The 27,462-nt window shown below is 37.8% G+C and overlaps 1 protein-coding gene across 3 annotated transcripts; it reads left to right on the top strand.

Moving 5' to 3' along the window:
- Positions 1–1,257: 1,257 nt before the first annotated feature.
- Positions 1,258–27,462, top strand: DNAJC2 (DnaJ (Hsp40) homolog, subfamily C, member 2). 3 transcript variants are annotated; one of them, XM_004676907.1, is made up of 17 exons: positions 1,258–1,573; positions 3,592–3,782; positions 8,773–8,848; positions 12,085–12,183; positions 13,952–14,093; positions 15,624–15,704; positions 16,510–16,575; positions 17,052–17,143; positions 17,482–17,603; positions 18,113–18,262; positions 21,268–21,356; positions 21,424–21,493; positions 23,429–23,613; positions 25,319–25,419; positions 25,535–25,642; positions 26,887–27,041; positions 27,292–27,462. In XM_004676907.1, exons 1-17 carry the CDS (start codon positions 1,510–1,512, stop codon positions 27,364–27,366), a joined length of 1,866 nt encoding a protein of 621 aa, XP_004676964.1. In that variant the 5' UTR covers positions 1,258–1,509; the 3' UTR covers positions 27,367–27,462. The 3 variants fall into 3 exon arrangements, with proteins under 3 accessions (XP_004676964.1, XP_012576399.1, XP_012576398.1); XM_012720945.1 differs by lacking the exon at positions 27,292–27,462 and having other exon boundaries at positions 1,312–1,573; positions 3,681–3,782; positions 26,887–27,170; XM_012720944.1 differs by lacking the exon at positions 27,292–27,462 and having other exon boundaries at positions 1,312–1,573; positions 26,887–27,170.

Here is a 27,462-nt window from a genome sequence, read left to right as displayed (position 1 = left end):
AAGGTTTGAGGATGTTATCACAAATGACTAAGCCAAAAAAAAAAAAAAAACCATTGTGTGATTCGTGATTCCACTTACATGAGATACCTAAATACCTAAAGTTGTCAAGCTCATAGAACATAGAATGGTAGTGGCCAGGGTAAGAGAATATAGAGATGGGGGGATGTTTAATGGCTGAAGACTTTCTTTGCCAGGTTAAAAGTTCTGGAGAGATTTTGCCCCACGGAGGGAATGCACGTAACCCCTCTGCACTGTGCACTTAAAAATCATTGAAGTGAGATTTAATTTTATGTGTATTGTATTACAATTTAAAAATAAACAATTTTAGGATGGTGAGATGGATGAGGGGGGTGGAAGAAAAACATCATTAATTAAAATCATTAAGAAAGTGGACTCAGGCTACTTTGCACTTTAGAGCCTGTTTTAATAGTGGTTGCTAATAAAGACGTGGGTTGGAAGATGTTTAGCTTGGTTTTTGAAATGTTCGTTTTGAAGTGACGTTTTTGGCATGTAACAGATACACAAGACAACTCAACGTGTTAAACAGTGAAAATGTAATTCGTAAAGAATAATTTGCTACTTTCTGTTGCTCTTTACTGAAGACTGGGATATCAAGCCTTCTATTTTGCCTAACTTTTCCCAGATACTACTGTTACAGAATGAGTTTACCCACTGGTTTCCTTTTGCTAGCTTCTTTCCTTTATTCTCAGTCTAGAATGAAGCATACAATGAAGAAAGAAAATTAATTTTATTATAAATAAGTTCCAGAGTCCTAAAATTGGGAATATTTTAAAAGAAAACTTCGTGTTGTTATGGCAGGGTAAAAACGTTAGCCGTGGAACAGAATCTAAAGAGGGGTCTTCTTTTTTGTATGTTTTGGGGATTAAGTGAGATAATGTAGGTAAGTTACTTAGCAATGGCACAACAAAATGTTAGCTGCTGTTATTTTGGCAAACACAAATGCTTTACAAGTGTGTAAGCGGAATTCTCCGTGATTGTGTATGTAGACTTTCGTAGTCATCCTCAATGCTGATTATTCCACAGCTCTTCGTTTTTCATTTATAGAAGTAGAATTTCTGAAAATCAGTGGCTAGGTTCAAATTAACATATAAAGTAGTAGGAACTTCAAAGGCATATAGTAAGCGCTACTTAAGCAAACTATGTTCGATGTACTGTATCTGGACGATGACAAGTACTTATTTCACACAAGGGAATTGATGCGTCTAGGAACCTTTCTTGTCGTAAGTCCAGGTTCCCAGCCGGATCTGAGTCAGCGGAGGAGCTAGGCTGCTGCACACGTTGGCTGGGGTGGGTGCGGGTGGAATTGGCCTCCGCACCGCGAAAGCCCTATTACGGAAGTAGTTATTGGTCGTCTCCATGCGCCGGTTCCTGTGCATCGTTGAGCCAAGGCGCGAGGCTCGGAGACCAAGGTAGAGCTGGAGGGCACGCTAAGCGCTCTCCGCCCGGCACGCGAGCCACTGTGCCGTCTGGGCTGGCTGCGGCGCCATCATGCTACTCCTGCCGAGCGCTGCGGACGGCCAGGGCACCGCCATCACCCACGCTCTGACCTCTGGTACGTGCCCACTCAACCCCGAATGCGCCTCACCTCGGCAGCCCCTGTTTCCGTCCCCCACCTTGGAGACCCCGAGTTCTCTGTCGGTGCTCCTGGCGGCTAGCTGCTAGACATGTGGGGCCGTGACGTGCCTTTTTGCTCCCTGCTGTACATAATCTCCCACCAGGCTGGAAGAAGGGGGGCGTCTGCCTTCTGCCCCTGCGGTTTCTTCCTTCTGTCACGACTGCTGACTCATGGATCGGGCTGAACAGTTCGGAACCGAATCCTCCAGTACACTGAAAAGGCTCTCATAAAGCATCCTCTTGTGTACGGCAAGAGGTTGCCCCCAACGAGCACCCCCACGTGCCTCAGGTCGATCAAAGCCTGGCAGCTAGTGCTCTAAACACCTACTCTCTGTCTACATTTGCTCCGGCTTTGTTTTTTTAAATGTCAGAACTCAGACACTGCTGCTTATACTCGTTATGAAAAGCCTGTTTGCCTGTGTTGCTGGTAAGGTCCCGTGTAGACATTCTTAAAGGCAGCATTAGGAGCAAAACTTGTCCTGGTGCTGTAGGGTCTCAGGATTATAGCTCGGTGTTGTCGTGGATATTTGTAAACCTAGTGTCCAGTTTCAGTGACCTACATTAGTTACCATAACCTCTTCATGTATGGCACTACTTGAATATGATTTTGAACTATCGTGTGGCACATGTTTCATTTGTACTTATGGAAGTTTCTGTGTGATTTTAGAACTAAAGGGAAAGGTTAGAAGTCTTTAAAAGCCACACCCATACTACAGGTAGTATTTCTTGGACATAATGCTTGAATCCTCTCCTGTGTATGGTGGAAGAAAACTTCATTTCACAAAGCAATGAAGACTTGAAAAGTCACTTATTTTTAGAAAATACATCTGAGTTATTTATTACTGGCAGCGACAAGCTTTTTACTTTCATATGGATTAAGAGATTAGTATTCAGGTGGTCTCTCTTTCCCCTGACCCCATTTATCTTTTTGAATTACTAATATACAATGCTCAGGGATCTGCCCCCACTTTACAAGAGTAATGATAAGACCTTTTAAATATTTGAGATTTTCAAAACCACAGGTTATTCAGTCTTTCAAAACTGTATCAGATAAATTGTTTTTATTTTACATTGAAGACATCTGTGACTTATTTCACATAGCCACTAATAGAACTAGACTAAAATTCAATTTCTAACTTTAGATTCAGAACTTGTACCACTGTAGCACAAGTGCATTAATAAATCCCCATTCACTTCTTGGAAGAATGTCTTTTAGAACAGATCATTACTAATGAATTCTTAAAATTTTTCAAAGCTCTCTGATTTTATGGGTTTTAAATAAGATAATTTTGAGTTGTTTAGAAAACTTGTGCCTTATGAGACACCTCTCTATGACAGTTCATCATTTGCTCCTTTATTACAAAAATTGGTCTAAAAGTGACATAATTTACCGTATTTCTCCCTTTTCCTCATCTTCCTATTAAATCCCCAGAAAAGTATTGATGTCCTGGTGACATTGCTGAATGCTTTGTCAGATAACTAGAAAAGTTTGCTGAATATTCTGTTAATATTCAGAAATGATTACTCTTTACTAACCACATATCAATTGTATTACTGCAATCTTTTTGTTAGTTGGTGGTTTGTTTGTTTTTAATATTTTTATTAGAACTGGGTGTAAGTTAGAGGTACAGGGGGGTGAGACGGTTCACCAGAAACAGAGTTGGGAGCATAACAGGCAAATCTACGGAAATACACGGACTGGTAAGAGGAGCAGCACGCAAGACAGGAGAGGTCTGGTTCACCATGTGTATTTATTTTCTTGCCAGAGATCGAACTCAAGCTAGAGGTGATAACACCGAGACTTAATCCCTAGGCCAAGAAGCTAGCTCTCGTTGGCGGTTTTAAAATTATATTCTGATGCTGTCACAGTTTGGCTTTACTTCCTGAGAAAATGTATTGCCTTGAAACAGATATTTTCTTCAATATATTGAAGTCTTTTAACGTTTTCGATCACAGCGTCAACACTCTGTCAAGTTGAACCTGTGGGAAGATGGTTTGAAGCTTTTATTAAGAGGAGAAACAGAAATGCTTCTGCCTCTTTTCAGGAACTAGAGGATAAGAAAGAGCTATCAGAGGAATCTGAAGATGAAGAATTGCAGTTGGAAGAGTTTCCTATGCTGAAAACACTTGATCCCAAAGACTGGAAGGTATTTCGTAGTCTTTTATTCATTCATATGCTTTGGTAAGCACATGTGGTCTCCCCTGGTGTTTCTGATTACTAAACCATGTTTTTGTTTGTGAGTGTTTATTTAAAGATTTTATTTATTTGTGTATACAAGAACTGGGAATGGCCATAGGTGCAGGAGGTGAGAGGATTCACCAGAGACAGAGTTGGGAGCAGAACAGGCAGATCTACTGCAGTATACTGCTGAGGGGAGTAGTGGGTAAGATGGGAGAGGTCTGCTGCCCTAAATGTGGGTCACCTCCCTGGCTTTGTTTTTTTGAATGTCAGAACTCAGACAGTGCTCCTTACACTCAGGTATGAAAAGCCCATTTGCCTGTGCTGCTGGTAAGGTCTCAGGTAGACACTTTCAAAGACAGCATTAAGAGTGAAACTTGTCCTTAAGTATATAGCTTAGTACTGTTGTGGGTATTGTAAATCGAGTGTCCAGTGTCAATGATCTAAATTCATTACCATAATCACTTCATGTATGGCACTACTTGAATAGGATTTTGAACATATCAGGCTGCAGCAATAGTAGCGTGACAGTGTTGTGACTTAACCTCAACAGGGTGCTTCAGCAAGAGAAAAATAGTTGAGCACCTGTTTATTGTTAAGCCTTGGATGGGGTAACATCAATCATTAGCTATTCTATGCTTGAAAAATCCAGGAAGGTTACACAGAAAAGAAAATTTGAACTGGTCTTAAAAGGATGAGTGTAAGTTTCTGACACAAAGAGGAGAGAAAGTGCATCCTGGGAAGAAGAAATAAATTTGCAGAAATGTAAAGGAGTCAAAGAATATGTACCACTTCTAGAGGGACTAATGAAGGTAGAGTGGGGTACTTGAGTGATTAATTAGGCATGAATAGACTCTGGTCCAAATTCTGTAGTGTCCCCTTTTCTGCCATACTGACAAAGAAATTCAGATTTTATTTTCAGGGCAGTGGGAAGTCATTAAAATTTTCAAAGCTAAGTTTAGTAAACTAATTCTGGTAGTATAGAAAAATTGCTTGAAAGGAAGGGCAGGACTGGATGGAAGTGAATAGTTTGCTGTTGCAAGACTAGTCCAGTCATCCAGACCTGCCAGTGAATACCTGAACTAAGTTTATGGCCACTTGTTAAGGAAGAGGGACAGATTTTTTGTTTGTGTGCCAGACTTGACTAGCCTTGGTGACCTTTGCTGTGTGGTACAAGATAAGTGAACATATTTGGAAGACCTCTGAGTAGTCTAGCTATGGGATTGCTAGACTTGATGTCAGTAGCCAATACTGAGATGTAGAAATAAGAAGTTGGTGGAAAAGATGGTATTTATATTCAAATTTGGCTATGTCAAAATTGAGGTGATAATAACATACTGGTGAAGTGGTCTTGAGGACAGTTAGAAATCGGTCTTGAAAAGAGGTTAGAGACAAAATATTTGTAGGTCATTGGCACATGGATGGTAGTTGAGATTGTGGGGAATTGAATGACATCAGCCAAGAAGAATATAAATAGGCAGTTAATCTAGTGCTTAAGTAGAACTATTGTAAGTCTCAAATGTGTTTACTGTGGAACTAGAGTTCACAAGTTCATATCGGGTTCTGTCCACTTAGTGTGCTATGGGCTTGAGGAAGTCAGTCTACCTGACATCTCAGCACCTCATTTTCTTTTTTGGTACAGTGGGATTGTTAGCAGCACAGAGGATTATAGTAAGGTTTAATCAGATGATATATACGAAGCATATGAAGTCTAGTGGTTGGCACATGATAATACAAAATGAATAGTAGGTAATAAGAATTCTTACCTCATGGGTTGTCGAGAGGATCAGTGAGGTAAGACATGTGTATGTAAAAGCAGCTAGAAATGTAAGCACTCATGGTGTTGATTGTTGATTGTCCTTTCATCAGTTTTAAAAAGAAAAGACTGAATATCAAGGCGCTTGGATATTTAAGGGTGAAGAAAGGAAGGTAAACAGCAAAGGTTACTAAGAAGAATGAAAGAAATGGAGCCCTTTCACAGCCCCCCTCAAAAAAAAAAAGACATCTGTTAGTGCAGCAAAGATTTAATGAACACTGTTATCTTTGAGAAACTAAGGAAGGAGAAAGTCTCAAGAAGGTACAGCAGTTACCAGTGTCACTATAGAGAGGTCAATCACATAACTTGTGAAATGTCAGAAAGCCCCTGGACTTGGCAAACAAAGTTTAGGTGAGCCAATGGAAAGCAATTCCAGTAAAATGGTTGGAATGGCAGAAGACTGCAGTGTGTTGAGGGCTGACTAGTTGCTGATGAGGTAAGTGGAAAATAGTCTTTCGAAATTGGGTTAGCGACAAAATAGTAACTTGAGAGGAAGGCAGTGTTAGAAGGTAGAAAGAGGAATATTGAGATCTCCAAGAGGAAAAAGGAAGAAAAACAGAGAAGTTCTATGTTACAGTGTGCCAACCACTAGGCTTCACATGCTTCGAATGTATCATCTGATTAAACCTTCCTATAATCCTCTGTGCTGCTAACAATCCCACTGTACCAAAAAGGAAAAGATGTCAGGTAGACTGACTTCCTCAAGCCCATAGCACACTAAGTGGACAGAACCCAATCTGAATTTGTGATCCCTAGTTCCACAGTTAAGATTTACACATTTAAGATTTACACATTTAAGATTTACACTAGTTCTTACTTAAGCACTAGATTAACTACCTATTTATTTAAAGAAAAAAAAAAGGAAGAAAAATGGAGTTCTGTGGTATAGAGAAGAAGAGGTAACATCAGAGCAAGATGGCAGGATTCCTACTTGTTCAGCTATTTAATTCAACAAATAAAGTTCAAGCATCTGCTACATGTCAGACACAGTTCCAGATGCTGAGCATACTGTACTGAACAGGATGTATCGCTTATATGCCACATAGCTTATATGCCAGCAAGGAGGCAGACACGTAATCAGGAGTGCAGTGGTGTGGTGGTGTCCCAATGACTATTGGACTGACAAGTCAATAAGGAAGATCTGTAGTGTTGCCATTTAACATAAAGTATAAATGGTTTGTGAAGATGTGAGCGAACGATGTTCCATGGCAAGACAGGAAACTGGACTGTGCAAAGAACTGAAAGAAGACAGGTGACTAGAACAGAGTGAATGAGGGTAGGTTGAGGAGGTAATATTCACTGAGTCATTCAAGGTTGACAATATTTTGATACTTTGAAGGGAGCAAAAAAGGAATGGAAATGGAGAAAGGTTTTCTGTTATCTGAGATGATGAAATTTAAACATACTAAAGGTTTAGAAGACAGTAACCACATGGAAAGAAGAATGTGCATGGCAGGAAGAACGGCATGTGAAGCCCTGATGTGGGAAAGAGGTGGGCATCTCCAGTGAGCTGAAATGCTAATCTTATATTTGAAGTAGGTGACCAAGGCAGAGAATGACCAGTCAGGAGTTTAGAGAGGTGGAATTGCTCTGCATATGTGGAGCTCAGAAAAGCTCTGCTTTCAATGAGCTGGGGAGTCCTCAGTATATACTAATTCTTACAGCCCCAGCAGTGGATATAAGCTCATCTAAGATCAAACTATAGAAGATTGTGGTCACTGAGAAACCATCCTTACGGTGGCTGAAAAAAATACCGGATGATAGGAAGAAAATAGAATCACAGAAACTAAAGGAAGAATTTCAAGAAGGAAGTTGACTGTGTTACTGCTGGGAGTTCCAGTGAAGTGAGGGCACATGAGTGATCTTGAACTTAGCACCTGGAAATAGATACTGAAGAGAGTAGCCCCTATGTGGAAGTTCAGGGGCAGACTGGGCAGAACATATTGAAATAATATGAACATGAATTCTAAAGGGGGGTCAAAACAGTGGACAGCTTTTCAAGAAGTTAACTTTGATGTACCACAGAATCTAGAAAGGGGATCATAAAAGATGGTAGGTAACAGGGCATCTTTTTATACTAATTAAAATAACCCAGTTGAAATTTATGTAGCTAATAGAATGATGCTAGTATTTGAGAAGCAGAGAAGATGATACTCAAAGCAGAAGAGATGGAGTAATCTTGATAGAACAGGCTTTCTTAGTTGGGAGCTGAGGGAAAGGGAGATGTTTGGGTATAGGCAGGATAGTAGAAAGATAGGCATTTGAATAGGATAATTCAAAAATTTTTTGTTAAGCAGGAGGCAAGTCCATTGATGAGAGAGGGTTAAGAAGGGCAGTGAGAGACTCAGGGTATGAAGTAGTCATCTGAGGGATTGGAAAAGTGAACCAACCAGGACAAAGTACAGTTGGCAGGAATCATAAAGAAGTGAGTGCATCCTTTAGAAATTTGCTTCCTCTATTTAACTTTTTTCTCCTGATCCCCTTTCTTAACACTCTTTCTTCCCCACTCATTCTCCAATATTAGATACATCCTCTGAGTTCTATGAGGTGCCTCCCTCAACTTATAAAATAGCGTGAATAGTAAAGCAGAAATGGAAAAGGGTGCTTCTGTTCAGACAAGCATCATTCCTTAGTTCTCAAAATTTCCATCTAAACCTACCTTCTTTGTTCCAGTCCTGTTCTGTCACTATCACTGGCTCCACCTATTCAGACTCTTGTAATCTTCAGCTTAGTTCTGAAATGTTCCTGCTATACCTTGATTTAAGGATGACCACAGAATATTTATTGAAGTAAAGAAATAAAAGGATGTATAGTCAAGTAAATTTGGGAAATACTGAGTTTTACAGGTTTCTCTTAGCTCTCTTAGCTTTCTTTTTTTTAATTGCAGGGCTTCTCAGAATCTTTATTTTCTTTTTTTTTTAATTGCAGAACTTCTCCAAATCTTTATGTGCATGCAAGTTAATCAAAAAGGCTATACAGTAGTCCATATGGAACTTACATGACTATCCATTCATTTTATGCAGAATTTCTCATAGGACTCCTATTATGGGAGTATCACTTTGGGAAACACTGTTTTAAAGTGTTTAAGGTATAGGGTATATTGGTCTATTACAAACTTGATTTCCTTTCATGTCTTTATCAGAACCAAGATCATTACGCAGTACTTGGACTTGGCCATGTAAGGTATAAAGCTACACAGAGACAGATCAAAGCAGCTCGTAAGTACTAAGTTACTTTGAAATAATCATTGTCGGTTAAGGGGAAGTATTATCCTTTTGAAAAGATATACAGGATCATCGTATGTAGCCACAGCTCAAGATTTAATAGCATGTGTTATTTGGTCAGAATAATGTATAGCCACAATCTCCTCTACCTTCAAAGCAATCATTCTTGAGTATGGACTTTCTCATTAGAATAAGAGATAAAGGAGGGTGGGAAGATTGTGTTTATCACAATAAAGAACATTCTTCCATTGACAACTTTTTAAAACATTTTATTTCACCTTCCCTTGGAAGTATTGCCAGTGGTGTTTAGTGGAAGCTGCCTTTTTATTTGGGTTTTTCTCTTATTTTTGTGGTCTTAGGTCACCCCTTCCTTGGTGTGAGAATTATATGGTGCCTTATTGACAAGGTCAAAAATTGGTAATAGAAACTGTAGGGAACCCAATCTTCATATGCCTTATAAAACACTACCCATCTAATGCCCCTCCATGCCCTGTTCTTTTATATTCCTGTGGATGTACATGCCATTCACTACATGCCATTGGGTTCACTGGATTAATAAAATATAATGAAAAAGATAAAGGTGACGCATTTTCTGTGCTTAATCTTAGGAGAATGTTTTGCCTTCCACTCTAGAGAATGGATATTGAGGTCAGAGGAGATGAGATTGTAGCCAAAAAAGTAGGGAGCCAAGGCAAGTCAAGAAGAGAGAGTACTATACTTGGAGAAAAGTCACCTGTCACACGTTGAAAAGTACTAGTTGAATTACAATTGAGATGGAAAAAAAAATGTACAAAAAAAAAAACCTACTACTGTTTGCTAAAAAGCAAAAAAAAAAAAAAAAGAAAAGTACTAGTTGAGACAAAATATAGTAAATAAGCTCAATTTTTCCCACTAATGCTTATATTAAGGAAAATCACAGCAAGTGTGTTTCAACAAGCTGAAGGAATTTATCAGATTATATTAGACCTACTAATGGATTCCCTTAAAAGCTGGTGTGATTTTAGAATAAGCAAATGTCAATGCATATGAGTAGTCATAATTATTCACAAGTACCAGAAAAATTCATTTGCTATGGAAAAGTAGAGTCTTACTAAACAGAATAATATGCAAATACTAAGTATTTGCTAAGTACATCTTCTATATGTAAATTTGTGAAAGAATTAGAAGATATTACATAGAACTATGAAATTTTAAAGTGAAGGAATTAATTTCTCTAAAGATAAAAAATGCACAGTTGAAATGAACCATCCATTTGCCTATTTTGAGTCAGTTCTTTTTGTTGAATAACTTTTTCAATAAATTAATTGAAAATTTTGAACATTCTCCAGCCAGAATTTTTACACAGTGTACACATTAACTGTTTCTAACAAATTTTAAAATCATATATAGTCTTTTGTAATGAAAGCATATGAATGTGAGATAAGAGACTCCTTGGCTAAGGAGAAAGAAAGTGAAGTCTTTGAAATTTCAGTAAATTTTTACTATCTTCCAAATAATTACCTTTATTTTTCAAATTGACAGTGTTCTTCAACATCCTTTACCTTATTTTTAACATTGGGTAGCATATTTTGCCGCCACCACCAACCTGCCCAGAGACAGAGTATAACACAATCCTAGACCCCTCCCTCACCAATATACATGAATGACTGGAGAAGATTAGGAAGAAAAATCAGTAGGTAAAAAAACAATGATATTCATCTCTCTCAAACTTTATAAGATTGAAAAGAAAATCTTTAGATGTCAGTGAAATATGAAGACTGCATTGGGGCTGATGTAGGATTGCAGAAGGAAACTAGTGAGAAATAACTACAGGTAGAATTACCTGTAAATCAAGAGCATTAGGGCAGAATGTAGAATTAGAAAGGAGTCTTGAGATTGAATGTGTTTATAGGCCTGTGACCAATTTCACTATTCAGCACATAACTTGGCATTTCAAAGGAGAACTGTGTGACTTAGGCTGGGCTGCGCAGAATCCACTTTTGCCAGCAGGAATAGAAGAGTACCTTAAAGAGAAGTATGTGGTCCGGCCCCAGCCCCCTGGCAGTGGAAGTAGCCTGTGCTTAGTTCCTGTAGTGACAACAGTGACGGGATCAAGGAGCACTCTGATGGGTGATGGTGATGAGTGGGAGAAGTGATACAGGTAGAGGGGCAAAGGTGATACAGGAAATCTCTGTTCATGGGCAAGGCAGCACGCAAACAGGTCGAGGAGTCTGTCTGTCAGCTTAGCCGGAGCTTTGGGCATGTTGCAGTGATTGTTGTTTCATTGTGCCGTATTATTCTGGTCTATAAAATGGAGAAAATAATAGTACTTTCCTCATAGTGTTACTGAGAAGAATCACTGATAGTGACTGGCACCCATTAAATATTTAGTAGGTGTTAAATAGCTAGCCAGTATTTATTGTAAACGACTCATACAAACTAAAAAGTAAAACTAAGGCAATCTCTTTGTCAGTATATAAGAAAATGAAAGCTAGAAATACACATAAAACATTGTTGAACACCTCATGTGATAGTAGTAAGTTTTAAATGTTGGTGAGGCCGATGAAGAGGATATTAATATTGGAGTATGAAATGGTAGAACTTTTTTTTTAGAGTACCAATCAACACTAGAGATTATTAAACCCTCCTGAACAGTTACAATATTTGCACATTTTTTTTTACATTATTTGTGTAGTATTTTACCCACTAAGGAGTATAATTCACAGGAACTTGTTTTTATATTTGCACTCATTAATGTCACATCTGTAAATATAGTCTGTGCTAAATGTGAAAAAATGCTTCCTCTATAAAATCATTAAAATTGGTGTCAACACTTGAAAAGCTGGAACTTGTGTTAACAGAGTTAAGCTATGATAAGTGTACTTGAAATACTGGGCACTAAGCAATCATTAAATAATGTGAGGAGTTGACAACATGGAAAATGCAAATGCTGTAATGTAGAAAAAATTGCTATATGGTTGTATCTAAATGTTTTAGAGCATATGCCTAAGGAAAAAACAACTTTATATGAAAATACACCAAAATGTTACCACTAATGGGACTGGAACTTCAGCCAATTCTTAAAATAATTATTTTGGTTTGTCATTTTCACATTCAATAAGTATATGTTTTACTATAGAAGAAAGTATTTTTAAATCAGCTTTTTGATTTTTTCAGTGGCTCTGCTTAGTTCTTTTTTTATTTTTATGTTTTGATGCCTAAAATGACATTAAGTCTGACTTATTTTGTAGATAAAGCAATGGTTTTAAAACATCACCCAGACAAACGGAAAGCAGCTGGTGAGCCAATAAAAGAAGGAGATAATGACTATTTCACTTGCATAACAAAAGGTAAAAAAACAAAAACAACTTAGAGTCAGAAGTTTCAAATAGTGGTAATTATTTAATTAACTAAGATTGGGTTTAATTTTCATTTCAGATACTTTGTAGAACTAAACTATTATTCAGATGTTTTGCTTATTTCAATCAAATTGGTTATATTCTATAATGTGATCCACAGCTGTTTATTGCTATTCACATAGCCTTATCCTCATTACACAAAGTAATGTAGGTATCTACCAGACCTGAATGTTCCCTTAGATGTTATTTTACATTTTGATGCTAATTTTTAAAACATTGCATACATATACACCTTTCAATTCCATTCTTACTGTCCCATCAATACACAGCAGTAATGTCCAAAATCCTTTGATCTTTTACATTAGGTTCTAAAAGCAAATTCTCTAGTCATTTCTTTTTTCTGAAAATTATGCTTTCTTTTTTTCTTTTTTTTCTTTTTTTTTTAAGATTTATTTATTTGAGACCCTCCCTGGTGGTGCAGCCGGTTAAGATGCAGCACTGCAAGTGAGCTGTAGCTGCTTCACTTTTGAGTTTGATCATGGGCCCGGAGGTGACCCATGTGGCACAATAGAACTCTCCTGTCTCACCTGCTGCTTCCCTTAGCAGTGGACTTGGTCATTATTTGTGTTCTGCTCCCCACTCTGTCTCTAAAGAATCCTCTCACTGCCTCTGGCCTGTACCCCAGTTCTGTCTTTTAAAAAAAAAAAAAGATTTATTTATTTATGCATACAGAATTGGGATACAGGCCAGAGGTGCAGGGAGTGAAGATTCACCAAAGACAGAATGAGACAGAATGGGGAGCAGAACAAGCAGATTGACTGAAATACACTGGGAGCAGCGGGCAAGACAGGAGAGGTCTGTAGCTCCATGTGGGTCACCTCCCTTGCCGGGGATCAAACTCATGCTGCAGTGGCTGGGATAGCCTCATAGTGCTGTGCTTTAACCCATTGCACCACCAGGGAGAGCCCAAATTATGCTTTCTTAAAGCATAACAAGTATTTAAAGTTTTGTCATTTTCCTTCCAGAAATAGTAAGAAGTCCAATTATTTTGTATACACCTTTTTTTTAAAGATTTATTTTATTTGTGCATACAGAACTGGGGTATGGGCCAGAAACGCAGGGGCGGTGAGTGGATTCACCAGAAGCAGAGTGTGGGGGCAGAACAGCTGAGAGGAGCAGCGGGGCGGTCAGGAGAGGTCTGCCGCACCTTGTGGTCACCTCCGGGGCAGGAGGGGATCGAACTCATGCGGAAGTGGCTTTAGCTTCTTAGTGCTGAACCACCAGGGAGCACTAAGGCCAAGAGGGCCAAGAAGTCTAATTAGATCCAGTTGTGCTAAAGTTATCATTGAATTCAATTTCTCCCCTCCCCCAAAAGATCACTTTTTTTTTAAAGATTTATTTATTTATGCATACAGAACTGTGGTACAGCCAGCGGTGCAGGGGCGGCAAGAGGTTTCATCAGAGACAGAGTGGGGAGCAGAACAGGCAGATCAACAAAGTACACTGCTGAGGGGAGCAGCGGGCCGGCCAGGAGAGGTCTGCCGCACCTTGTGGTCACCTCCTGGGTGGGCGGGGTTCAAACTCATGCAGAAGTGGCCATAGCTTCTTAGTGCTGTGCTTTAACCCGCTGCACCACCAGGGAGGGCTGAAGATCACATTTAAATATAAAAAGTGATAATTTTTTTTAAGGAAGGGAATTTTTTTCTCACAGGAGACAAATATAGAGCCCTTGTGACGTGATCTTATCATTTTTCCTCAGCTTATGAAATGTTATCAGATCCTGTGAAAAGACGAGCATTTAACAGTGTAGATCCTACTTTTGATAACTCAGTTCCTTCTAAAAGCGAAGCAAAGGACAATTTCTTTGAAGTATTTTCCCCAGTGTTTGAGAGGAATTCCAGGTGAGTTGAGGCATCCTTCCCTTTGATCATAATGCCCTGTTGGCTTACTTCTTGTAGTCTTCCAGATTTCTGCCTTTTTCTTCTGATAATAGTTTTGTTCTCTTACTCCACCACAATATTTAAGCCCTCCGGTGATTGTACAGCTTTCATTTATTTGATTTTATTCTCTAAACAGAAATTCTCCCTTTCCATAGTGAAATTCCTTCATATCTCTTGAAGTGTTTTCCTTTTATTTATTTATTTTTAAAAGATTTTTATTTATTTATGCATACAGAACTGGGGTTCTCCTTCCTTTTAGGGAAAGAAAAATAAGACTTTATGTACTGTATGCAAATATGATTTTATGTGATACGGATACCTGGGTGACCATAATTTCCATTTCTTTTGTATCTTATTTATTATTAATAGGTATTCTCTTTGGGCCATTGTCATTTGAGAAAATTCTTTCTATTTTGTGCCTAATTATAATAAGGTTGTGTAATGAAGAATGATTTGTAGTTAATATTAAATCATACAAAATTTATTTCATGAAGTTAACTTTTAAATAGTTTGTACCAATATTCTACATTTTTTAATCCATCTGCACTGGAATATTTCCTTTGATCTCAGTTTGACTATACATTGGAATCACCCAGAGAGCTTGCAAAACTAATGCCTTGGGTCCACCAAGGGAGATGCTTTATTGGTTTGGAGTTTTTTCCACTCCCAGATGACTTGATGTCTTTAAAAAACACTTTTGTTTTACAATTTGGTACAGCCTAGTAATTCCTCCATCTCCTCTTCACATTTGTTTTACAAATAAGCCAGAAAGAAAAGGAAAAATACCAGTGGTTTCACTCATAGCAGGAGTATAAAGGACCAGGCGAGAAAATAGTAACATTAATGAACAATTATATACCAGAGACATTTTATGGGGGTGGAGTGGGAAATGGGGTCAAAAACGGTGCGGAAAGGGAAGTGCACTGGACTTTGGTGATGGGAAACCCACGGGGATTGCAACTGAGACGGAAAAAGGCACCAAATTATGTGAAAATAAACTCTTGTATTATTTTTTTAAAAAGTATAATTTTTTATAGAGTGGAAAATGTGAGGTAGTAGTGCCTCAGGATCCTTTTAAAGAATAAAGTGATGAACCCAGAAGCCTGACTCTTAGGGAAGGTAGTGGAAATGAAGGGATAGAATTCTTCCCTGTGTAAAGGTAGGCCTATAGATTGCTTGGGTGCAGCCTGTTTAGGGGCAGGAGTAAATGAGTTTGGGAAAAGGGGCTAGCAGCTATTAACTAGCCTGGCAGCTGCTGCAACTCCTATTTAAAAGAACTGAAGCTAACCTGTTTTCTTCCTCCACCCTTGCTCTCTGCCTATTGCACCTTCACTGTCCATTCTACTGCTGACCTCCCAGCTCCATCTCTTAGTCATAGATGATACAGGAAAGGGTGACTAGAGGGGGATTAGTCAAGCCTTATCCTTTAATAACTGAGTGTGTCTTTTTATACACATATTTTTGATTGAATATTTACTTTTCATATGTCAGGTGGTCGAATAAGAAAAATGTCCCTAAACTTGGTGATATGAATTCATCATTTGAAGATGTAGATGTATTTTATTCTTTCTGGTAAGTAAATACACTCTGATGTTGTCATTTTTTAAAAGGACCTGTGTTTAATACTTAACTAGCTATTTGAGTGATGGGAGATCATAGCAACTTCACTGAACAAAAGCACTACTGAGAAATTAAGAAACATTTTCCCCATAATGCTGTGTTGTCTCCTATGATATTTTTTCTGATTTTTTCCCCCAGTCTTTTCTATGATCCAGTATGCTTTAGCAGTACAAAAGAAAATTGAGGGGTCGTTTGAATTCAATAAAAATAAATGCATTTTCATTTAGTGTTCTTCCTTGAATCTATAAGGAGGAATTCAAGGGCTGTTTGTTTCAGTAACTGATTAATTTTTAATAAGCATATATTCAGTTGCCATTTTATGTTGCATGTATTATATTTTCTTGCTAATTATTTGGTAAATATGGATAAAAAAATTTAGTTTGTCAGTTGTAGTTGATGTTACCTTCAGAGAATATAAACTCAGGATAAAATAATCACTAGTAGGCTTACCAACTATGACAGATTAGTGAAAGCGAAGGCAGGGAAAACTTAAGTGCCAGGCAAGAAAGAAACCTGAAAGGTATGAGGTTTATTTAGGAACGGTAAGTGTATTTTAGATTTTCATACCAAATGAAGTGCCACTAAAAGAAGAAAAGAACGACTTAAGCTTAGTGTTAACATTTGTACCAAAAAGAGGAGGGCTGTATTAAGACAAATTCATCCCCTTCCCAGTAATATTTCTTAAAATGTGCAGATCTAAATTAATTTCAAATGGAAATTTTTATTCATGTTTTGGCTTTATTTTTGTCTATATCAGGTATAATTTTGATTCTTGGAGAGAATTTTCTTATTTAGATGAAGAAGAAAAAGAAAAAGCAGAATGGTATGTATGTAACGCATTGAAAAAAATATTTGGTTCTTGGTTCTGATGATATACAAATATACTACATGTATTTTCATATTTTCTTTTTATGTAGCCTTAGAAAATGAGTTGTTTAATATTTTGAGATCCCAACTCACAAGTTACACTAAATAAGTAGTTGGTTGGGATATGCTTAAGAAATTGCTGAAGAAAAATTTGTCAAAAAACTCAATTCAGTAAATTCTTTTTCTTCTGATTATTTAACAAATTTATTTCGTTTTTCTTCTGCATTGAATATAGAGAAAAATTCTTTTGACATGAATGTCCAAAAAGTAACCATTATTAATCAAAGTTAATGTTAATCATCTTTTAACTTATGTTAGTATTGGCATAGCATTTTAGACTTCTTGTTTACATGTAATGTAATAAATCATTTCTTTTTCCATCACATCATCTATTCACAGTAGTTTGTTTTCCTATATTTTCTGTGTTATTAGTCGTGATGAAAGAAGATGGATTGAAAAACAGAACAGAGCAACAAGGGCACAAAGGAAAAAAGAAGAAATGAATAGAATAAGAACTTTAGTTGGTAAGTATAATTGATATTTTAGCAAAAGTTCTTTAAAAGTAAGAGATTTGGCCCTCCCTGGTGGCACAGCGGGTTAAGGCACAGCACTGCAAGCTAGCCCAGCCACTCCCATAAAAATTCAATCCCAGGCGCCTGAGGTGACCACATGGCACAGCAGACCTCTCCTGTCTGGCCGGCTGCTCTCCTCAGCAGTCAGTCGGCCTGTTCTGCTCCCCGCAGTGTCTCTGGTAAATCCTCTCTCTGCCCCTGCACCTCTGGCCTGTACCCCAGTGCTATATGCATAAATAATTCTTTTTTAAAAAAGTGAGAGACTCAAAGATTAACTTTTCTTCTGATAGACAATGCATATAGCTGTGATCCAAGGATAAAAAAATTTAAGGAGGAAGAAAAAGCCAAGAAAGAAGCAGAAAAGAAAGCAAAAGCAGAAGCAAAACGGAAGGAACAAGAAGCTAAAGAAAAAGTAAGATGACATTTGGGTTTTAAATGTTCAGAAAGTCTTTAGTCTTCAGATTAAACAAGTACATACCCTTAGAGAACAGGAGCTAGACTTTTTAAGGAAAATTATTTTTTAAAAGTCTCCACTGTTTTTATACAAAAAACAAACAAATGAAGTTGTACTTTAAAATTACAATCTAAAAATAGAAGTAGGTGCTACTATGAATGAATATGACTGATTGTTTCAGTTGTCAGAGGAATCTTTCTTACCAGCAAATTCGCAGTAGAAAAAAACATGACTTAAATAAGTTCCTTTAATACTGTATGCTTGTTTCAAGTATGTCCTGTTTTACTAGTAAACGTTACAGCATTTTCCCAGCTGCTTTCCCCAGCTTAATCTTACCTTCAAGTTGATGTAGCACCTCTTTTTCTAATTTTCTAATCTATTAAAATAGTTGCTTTTTTTATAAGGTGATGGAGAATTTAAAAATTCTAATTTTCTTACCAAAGTGATTTTATTCACCATTATTAAAGCAAAGACAAGCTGAATTAGAAGCTGCTCGGTTAGCAAAGGAAAAAGAAGAGGAGGAAGTTAGACAACAAGCATTACTGGCAAAGAAGGAAAAAGATATTCAGAAAAAAGCTATTAAAAAGGAAAGACAAAAGCTTCGAAACTCATGCAAGGTATGTTGAATTGTTATTGAATAAATACCAGGTAAGTAAATCAAGCTACTGACCAACCCTAAAATATTTTTATATTATGCAAATATAATTAAGCTATTGTTTGGATACATTTTATCTCAAAGTGTAAATGATTTTAAATTCATTTTTTAAAGTTAACGCATACTAGTGTAGCAGAAACATGCTGGATCCACAACATTTTCACAGATGTATATTTCGGGATGCTACTGATTGATTTTGACATTTCCAAGCCACAGTTGGTTTATTCAGTTAGGACTCAAATAGGATCAATACAGAGGCTTCAAATGTTGTTTTTCCCGTTTGTGTCTGTGATACACCATCTCCTCTTACCCTCTTACCCTTGATTTGTTCAAGAAGCTGGATCATTTGTTAAGAAAATGTGTCACAATTGAGTTTTGTCTGGTTGCTTCTTTAAAGGTGTTAAGTTAATGTTTATCTTAGAACAAATTATTTTCAAAGGTAAAATTTTGATGTTAAGAATCCAAAAACTTCATTATTAACTAAACAAGGGATATCATTTAAGTGAATATTAGTAATGTACATTCATATCATTCTGACCAAAAATTATAAACTCAAGAACACTAAAATTTTCAAATGTAGTTTTGTCCAAGAGGTTTAAAAATTTTAAACTGATAAAGTCAAGGACAGTATTGAATTTTTTTATATCAAATAGCATTGAGTGAATAAAATCCCAGGCTACAATAGAGATTGCCAGACAGTTTTTTGCACTATGCAGGGATAGTGAGATTCACTAAGTATGTACATGCTTCCTCTGCATAGAAACGTTATCTTCCATGTTAATGTCCAGAGATTAGACACTGGCATCATTTTCTAATATAGACCATCCTAAATTTTCGGTTAATAAAATTGAAATTAACCTGTCCTACATCAGACTTTGAAAGAAGTTTAATAAGTACATATTGTCTTTCAGGCTTCTGGTAAAAGCAAAATCTAAATAGAAAAAAAAATGTGATCTTTTCCTAAATTCACCTCAAAAAGTTTTGAGAAGCGTCCAATATATTGAAGTGGTAAAGAACATGGGCTCAGGGTAAGCTGCCATGGTGTGAAGTCATTTTCCAGTTACCACTTAGCAGCTGAGGCCCTTAGAAAGTCATTTTGTGCCTCGGTTTCATCACCTATGCAATTACTGCAATAATACCTGGTAATAGAGTTGAGAAGATAAAACAAAATTACTCACTTGTAGTACTTGGCACATTTAGCATATAATGAGAGTTCAACAAAATACTTTTAAAAGGCAGCTAGAAAACAGAAAGCTTGGAGGTTCTTAGAGATGATGCATAAATGACAAAATTTCTAGCATTTGGGAAGTTTGTATTATTGCTCTTGCATATGAGTTCATTTATTCCTAACATTCCTGATTAGCATTAACTATATGCCAAGCGATTATGATTGATGTGGCTATAATGGTGACACATTCCTTGCTTTCAAGAAATGTGCTGACTAATGATACAAAATGACAAACAAGCAATTCAAGCACTTTGAGTCTTAGTTTAAGAAGGTAGTCAGGGACAGCTTTCTGGATCTAGTAGGATTTAGCAAGGTGAAGCAATATGTATATGGGATTAAAGATCCAGAGAAATGAAGTTTAATGAACCAGAGGCAGCTGAAGAAGAGAAGAGCCAGACTTTGAAAGATACTCTGTGTTGTGCTAATTTCAACCTCATCTTAGTTGAAGTTGGTCAAGACAATTAGAAACCTTTTTGTTATGACCCAGGTGAAAAAGTATTGTGGTGAACCAAAGTAGAGATGGCAGAAATACTAGATAGATGACGTGAATTATTAAATAAAATAGAAACCAGAGGAGGAGGAGGAAGACAAGCATTTCAATTTAGGGCATATTGAGCCTGCATTACTTAATGGAGATACTCAGAAGGTGATATGGTGTGTGGGTCTAGCGTCACGGTCATGCCACAGTCATCTCAGTGGCATTAGAGACCATGTGAGTAGATGAGAACACTGGGTGAGATCCTAGAGGGGGGAAGGTGGAGGACAGGACTCTATCAAACACCAGTATTTAAGGTACTGAGAGAGGGAGAGGGACCTCAGAAAGACTAACCAGATAGGTAGGAAGGAAATCAGCAATGTTTTGGGGAGTATAGGAACATGTCAGCAATAATTTTTTTTTTTTTTTTTAGATTTATTTATTTATTCATACAGAACTGGGGTACAGGCCAGAGATGCGGAGGGTGAGAGGATTCACCAGAGACAGAGTGGGGAGCAGAACAGGCAGATCGACGAAGTACACTGCTGAGGGGAGCAGCGGGCGGGCCAGGAGAGGTCTGCCACGCCATGTGGTCACCTCCGGGGCAGGCGGGAATCGAACTCATGCGGAAGCGGCTTCAGATTCTCAGTGCTGTGCTTTAACCCGCTGCGCCACCAGGGAGGGCCCGTCAGCAATAATTTTTAAAAAAGCATTGGAACCTGAGAGAGAGCCAGATTGCATGGCTTAAAAAAGCAAAAAGTGAGGAACATGAGACATGGGTGTTAACAGCAGTTCAAAGCAGCATGGGAAATACTTCCGTCCTTAGACATACAGATACATCATGATGGTCCAGTCTGAGCATGATGTTGAGTTCGTTAGAATTTTGCTAATACCCCCATTTCTTAAAACTTTGCTTTCACATTTAAAAATTGCAGTAAGTGTATAGTTCATTATACACTAGAAAGAATAGGCAGAAAATAGAGATTTTATCCTACAGAATTTGACTCCTAAGCGGTTTTCTGAGGAATCATTCTGACTTTTAATATCCAAGGTCTTCCATATTAGGCTTCTTCTCCCCCGCCCTCTTGGTACCGCCTTTTTACTGCCAGCTACTGAGAGAGCTTCATAGGGGATGCTCAGTCCAGTTGTGTTGATTGTAAGGACACATGTTCACCTCAGAAACCATGCATTGTAATCGTGTTCCTGGATGTATTTTTCTTAAGAATAAGTAGATAGATGAAAATGTTTATGCTTGTGCTTCTAGACCTGGAATCACTTTTCTGACAATGAGGCGGAACGAGTCAAAATGATGGAAGAAGTGGAAAAGCTTTGTGATCGGCTTGAACTAGCAAGGTATATCTATACAACTGCTATTAGAGTCTTCTCTTGGACTTTAGTTTCATCCCTTTTCTTTCATTAGCTTACAGTGCTTGAATGAAACACTCACATCATCTACAAAAGAAGTAGGAAAAGCTGCTCTGGAAAAACAGGTAATGGAAGAACACATCTACCTTTTTGCCTTTTAATTCTGCTTTGTGGTATCAGTTTTACCTCAGTACTTCCCTGACTGATACACACTAAAGGCAATGAATGTCTTATTTCTCTTTGCATCTGTTAATGTGTGTTGCTTAGTTTTAGATTTAAAAACTGGTTGCTACCATATATAGTGTTTGATTTGTGGTGTCCAGAACATTGATCCTGTTTTCAAAGCTATAGAAAGTTTCATTCCTTGACCTTTTTTTTTTTAAGATTTATTTATTTAAGCATGCAGAACTGGGGTACAGGCCAGAGGAACAGGGGCAGTGAGAGAATTCACCAGAAACAGAGCGGGGAGCAGAACAGGCAGATAAATGAAGCACACTGCTGAGGGGAGCAGCGGGTGGGTCAGGAGAGATCTGCCTCACCATGTGGGTCACCTCCAGGGTGGGAGTTGAACTCATGCTGAAGTGTGCTTTAAAACACTGTGCCACCAGAGAGGATCCCTTGAGCATTTCTTTTTTGAAGAGTTATTTATTTATGCATGTTGGAACTCTGGGGTACAGGCCAGGGGTGGGGGTGGTGAGAGGATTCACCAGAGACAGAGTGGGGAGCAGAACAGGCAAGTCTGCTGAAATAAATTGCTGAGGGGAGTAGCAGGCAGGACAGGAGAGGTCTGCTGCAGCATGTGGGTCAGCTCCCTGACCCGGAATAGAACTCATTGTGCAGTTGTTGAGGATAACTTCATAGTGCTGAGACATAACCCCTTGCACCACCAGGTGCAGGGAGGCCCCCTTGAGCATTTTTGAAGACTAGTAACATTTAGAACTAAGTATCATCTTTGTTCTATCCAGCCTACACCTTTTATTTTACAAGTGTAGGCTGTATTTCTAGTGTATAATGAATAACAGGCCCAGAAATTCAGATTAGTGCAGCACCTGTTTGTAACTACTATCTGGCATTATAACTAAGTGGTTTGGAGAAATGCTATTGCTACCACAGGAGTGCTGAGTAGAAAAGGTCTAAGGACCAAAAAGATGGGGGACACACAATAAACCATGTAGGTTAGACAGGATGTGCCCATTCCAGACCAGGGTGAATAGTGTTACAGGGAATGTCAGGGGAACAAGGTAAACTCTGAAATAAGGTAGGAATAGAAAGTTTTGGAAAAGTAGAGCCAAATTAAGCAATTTTTATTGACTTTAAAACCATGGAGGTTGGTTTCTCTTACTGCAGATCTTTTAGTAGCAAATGGTTAGTAACATTGTACTATTAATCAGTGGGCAGGATATATTCAATAGGTGTGACTAGATAACAAAAATTTCACTGAAAGGATTTGGACTGTGAGCAAACAAAACTTTCACTGGAAGGATTTGGACTGTGAGCGTGGTGATGGAAATTATTGGAATCACTGGGACTTGATATCTAGGTCTAAGGATTGAAGTACAGAAATGAGTCAAAGATGACTCTAAATGAAGTAGCTGACAGAAGCAACAAGGTGATGTACAAAGCTTTTCTTTTTCATACTTTGTGTTTGAAAGTAGACTGGAAGGGACAGTGTAAAGGTAGAACTTAAAGTGGAGGAACTTTGTTATGCCTTTATGCTTTTAATACAGAATAAATGGGAGTATCTGCTAAAAGGGTAGATACACAGTTAGATTTGAAATGACCTAATCGGTGAATTAGCCAGTGACTGCAGAATTACAAAGTAATGTCCAAGTCAAATAGGTATCACATGACAGGAATGCAGACTGGGTGGTTCTTGGCTTATCTAGCCAAACTGTGCAGCCTGGAAGCCAGTGAAGAAGCAGCAGCAGGAAGAGTTGGTTTAGGAGTTGGCTTTGGAGAAGGATAGTCTCAGGATGGTACTGAGCACAAAGGCCAACCCAGAAAGGAAGTGTAGAGTAGCAAAATGCTTTAAGTCCCTGACTTATCTATGACGTTTGTAGATAGAAGAAATAAATGAGCAAATTAGGAAAGAGAAAGAGGAAGCTGAGGCGCGTATGCGACAAGCATCTAAGAATGCAGAAAAATCAACTGGTGGAGGTGGAAATGGCAGTAAAAATTGGTCAGAAGATGATCTGCAATTACTAATTAAAGCTGTGAACCTCTTCCCTGCTGGAACAAATTCAAGGTACTAGTTTTTGTTTGTTTGACTTTTACATCATTTTGTGCCTTTTTCCATCGCAGTTGTAATCCCCATGGGCTTCTCATCACCCATGTGCCATCACCATAGTCCAGTGCACTTCCCTCCCCCCACTGTTTCTGATCCCATTCCACACTCCACCCCCATAAAATGTTTCTGGTATATATTTATTCATTATTATTATTTTCTCCCCTGGCCCTTTAAACTCCTGGTATGAGTGAAACCATCGGTATTTTTCCTTTTCTTTCTGGCTTATTTCATTAAGCATGATCTTTTCCAGCTCCATCCATGTTGCTGCAAAAGACGTGTTTATTTTTTTGGTTGCTGAGTAATATTCCATTGTGTATATGTACCACATCTTTTTAATCCAGTCATCCACTTTTGGGCATTTGGGTTGTTTCCACATCTTTCCAATTGTAAATAAGGCAGCAATAAACATGGTGCAGGTATCTTTTTGAATCATTGTTTTTGTGTCTTTTCGGTAGATACTTAGGAGTGGGATTGCTGGGTCATATGGAAGCTGCATCTTTAGCAATTTGAGAAACCTCCAAACAGTTTTCCATAGTGGTTGTACTAGTTTGCATTCCCACCAGCAGTGCAGAATTCGTTTTTCTCCACATCCTTGCTAACGTGTGTTTCTGCTAGTTGTTTTAAGGTGTCCCATTCTCACTGTTGTGAGGTGGTATCACGTTGTGGTTTTAATTAGCATCTCCCTTGTTACAAGTGATGTTGACCATTTTTTCATGAAGAAGTCTTTTTAGCTCCTCTATTGTCTGATGGCATTGTTAATTTTTGTTGAGTTTCACCAGTTCTTTATCTTGTGATCAATCTTTTATCACTAGTTTTGTGTGAGAAATTTTTTTCCCAATCAATTGGATGTGTTTTTTTTTAATGTCTCTTTTGCTGTACAGAAGCTCTTTAACTTGATGTAGTCCCATCTGTTTATCCTTTCCTTCATTATCATTGCGTTGAGTGCTGTATCTTCAAAGATGTTACTGAAGTGTATGTCGTGTAGTAGTATTTAGCCCTTCTTTGCTTCCAGGTATTTTATGGTTTCCATTCTTATGTCTAGGTCTTTAATCCACTTCGAGTTGATCTTTGTGTATGGTGTGAGGTAGTGATCTAGTGTCATTTTTTTGCATGTAGCTTCCCAGTTTTCCCAGCATCAAGGTACTAGTTTTAATGAAACTTGAGACATCCTAGAGCCTGAGGATAATGCAGACAAGCATCCAAACAGTAACACTGGTTATAGCAGAAACTTTCAGAGATAAGTCTAGACAGATGCCATCCAGACCTCTGTGCCACAATGGAGAGTGTGAAAAGCAAAGTACATCTTGAACCTGCTGGTCTTAACTTTACACCAACACACATAGACACAGCAAGGCACTCCATCGGTGTCTCAGGAAAGATCCATGACATAAATCTTCACCATCAACAATTGTTCTTAACTAATTCAAACCTGAGTTTACTATGGAGTCTGAGTTTAGTGCTCAAAGCCAGAGGTCCAATGCCCTCTATTTTATAGAGAACAATGTCGTTTATCTAGTCTAGGTAATATTAAGAATTAGACACCAATATAGAACTAATTCTGGAGATACACTGATGCTTCCACAGTAAAAATCTAAGAGTCACCCTGGGTTTTGTTTGGGCTTTCTCCCCTCTCCCTCTATATTTATTCTGTTGATTGCTCTAGATGGGAAGTTATTGCTAATTACATGAACATACACTCTTCTTCTGGAGTCAAGAGAACTGCCAAAGATGTTATTAGCAAAGCCAAGAGTCTTCAGAAACTTGGTGAGATGCAAAATCAACTTCATTGTTACTTTAAAAGTATATTTTAAAAATAATTACGCAATTTAATGAAAGACTACATGACCTGTGATAAATTAGAATTTTTTTAATTTCTTAGACCCTCATCAAAAAGATGACATAAACAAAAAGGCTTTTGATAAATTTAAAAAAGAACATGGAGTGGTGCCTCAAGCAGACAATGCAGCCCCTTCAGAACGATTTGAAGGTAACTGAATTTGACTTCTTTCTGAAAGTAGAAACTGCTTATGTATCTCCACAGTGTAAAAATATGTAAACCCTAAAGCTAAGGTATGTTGAGAATGAACGGATGATTTCAGGAAATTTATAAATTTCAGGAAAATTTATTTCAGCTAATGCCACTGAGAATTACAGTTCCTATATTTCAGATGTAATTACAGAGGGGCTGTTTACCAGGTTTACAAAGTATTAATGGATACTGGACTTAATGTGATTCAAGTAGTCTAGCTCTAGCTAACGGTCTTATCAAGGTTAATTTCCTGATTTTGAAAAAAATAATTGTCTAAAATGTTCTCTTTTTAAAAGATTTATTTATTTATTTATGAATATAGAACTGGGGTACAGGCCAGAGGTACAGGGGCAGTGAGAGGATTCACCAGAGACAGAGTAGGGAGCAGAACAGGCCGACTGACAGAGTACACTGCTGAGGGGAGCAGCAGGCAAGACATGAGAGGTCTGCTGTGCCTTGTGGATCGCCTCAGGAGCCTGGGATCGAACTTGCACCAAGGTGGCCTCAGTCAGCTTTACAGTGCTGCACTTGAACCTGTTGTGCCACAGGAGAGGGCCCTATACTGTGTGTTTTTCATTAGGAAATAACTTAGATTTCTAGGCTTCACTTTGTACCAGGTAAGTTCTGCTAAAGTGCCTATCATCCATTAACTTAAGTAATATATCAGTCACATTTTTTTAGCCATTTAATATTTTCATTTTTCCACAAAGTGGGAAATGTTTGTGAGACATGTATGAAATGTCACAATTAACATGATATGCTCTACAGTATGGAAAACTTTGGGCACTTGGCATAATTTTGCTAGATTGCTTTCAGGGTCTCATCTATCTGTAAAAGTTTAAATGTGTTAGGTAGTTCTTTTCTAGTGCTAGGTACTAGTTTTTTCAGAAGTCCTTAAAATTTGTGATTGTATCTTTGAACCTAACATCACAATTTTAATAAATTAAAATTGATTTTTTTTGTTGAAGTCTAGTAAATACAGTGTGAGGTTGTAAGAGACCAATAGTCAGGCAAGTATTTTACTGTGCTTAAATTTTCTCACTACTTAATAGGTTTGTGTGTTTCTCAGCTCTAAAATTAATTTGTTTAATGTGACTCATCACAGATTTTAATTTTATCAAGATATGTTGCACACCAAAGGATCTTCTAGTAAGAAATTTTTCTGGGTTAGGGTATTTTTCAAATAAGAATTTCTCTTACAGGTCCAAGCACAGATTTCACCCCTTGGACAACAGAAGAACAGAAGCTTTTGGAACAAGCCTTGAAAACGTACCCAGTAAATACACCAGAAAGATGGGAAAAAATAGCAGAAGCAGTGCCTGGCAGGACAAAAAAGGACTGCATGAAACGTTATAAGGTTTTACATTTTCACATTATTTTTACAGTGTACATTCCATATCTAACTTTCCTGCTTATTTCGATACAACAGTTGTGTGGCCAGTTGTTACAAAGAAATGAATAACTTTAGAGCCTTACTAGCTCTTAACTAGCCTTACTACCTTTTCCTTTTTCTGTTATCTAATTTGAATTGTGATATTGTTAGTATTTAGCATAAATGTGTATGTTTTGTATGCAAATTCTGAGTATCTTAAAACCTTCTTTCCTAGGAACTTGTGGAGATGGTAAAAGCAAAGAAAGCTGCTCAAGAGCAAGTGCTAAATGCAAGTAGAGCCAAGAAATGACTTGACAATCCTTGTTGTGTGCATTTTTATAATAAAACTGAAAATAATGTACAATTTTCATTCTTAAAATTTTACTTATGGTGATAATTTGAAAGT

This window comes from Condylura cristata, unplaced genomic scaffold (assembly GCF_000260355.1).
Source record: "Condylura cristata isolate star-nosed mole 26May11 unplaced genomic scaffold, ConCri1.0 scaffold00005, whole genome shotgun sequence".
NCBI classification, from domain to species: domain Eukaryota; kingdom Metazoa; phylum Chordata; class Mammalia; order Eulipotyphla; family Talpidae; genus Condylura; species Condylura cristata.
Note: the sequence above shows the minus strand (reverse complement) of the source record. Positions and strands in the feature narration are given on the sequence as shown.

Bases quoted from the DNA above. Each gene is read 5' to 3' on its own strand.
- DNAJC2 (XM_012720944.1), top strand. From the start codon at position 1,510: ATGCTACTCCTGCCGAGCGCTGCGGACGGCCAGGGCACCGCCATCACC. The intron at 12,184-13,951 runs GTAAAAAAACAA...ATTTTTCCTCAG, and splicing joins TTTCACTTGCATAACAAAAG to CTTATGAAATGTTATCAGAT. The intron at 17,604-18,112 runs GTAAGATGACAT...CCATTATTAAAG, and splicing joins AACAAGAAGCTAAAGAAAAA to CAAAGACAAGCTGAATTAGA.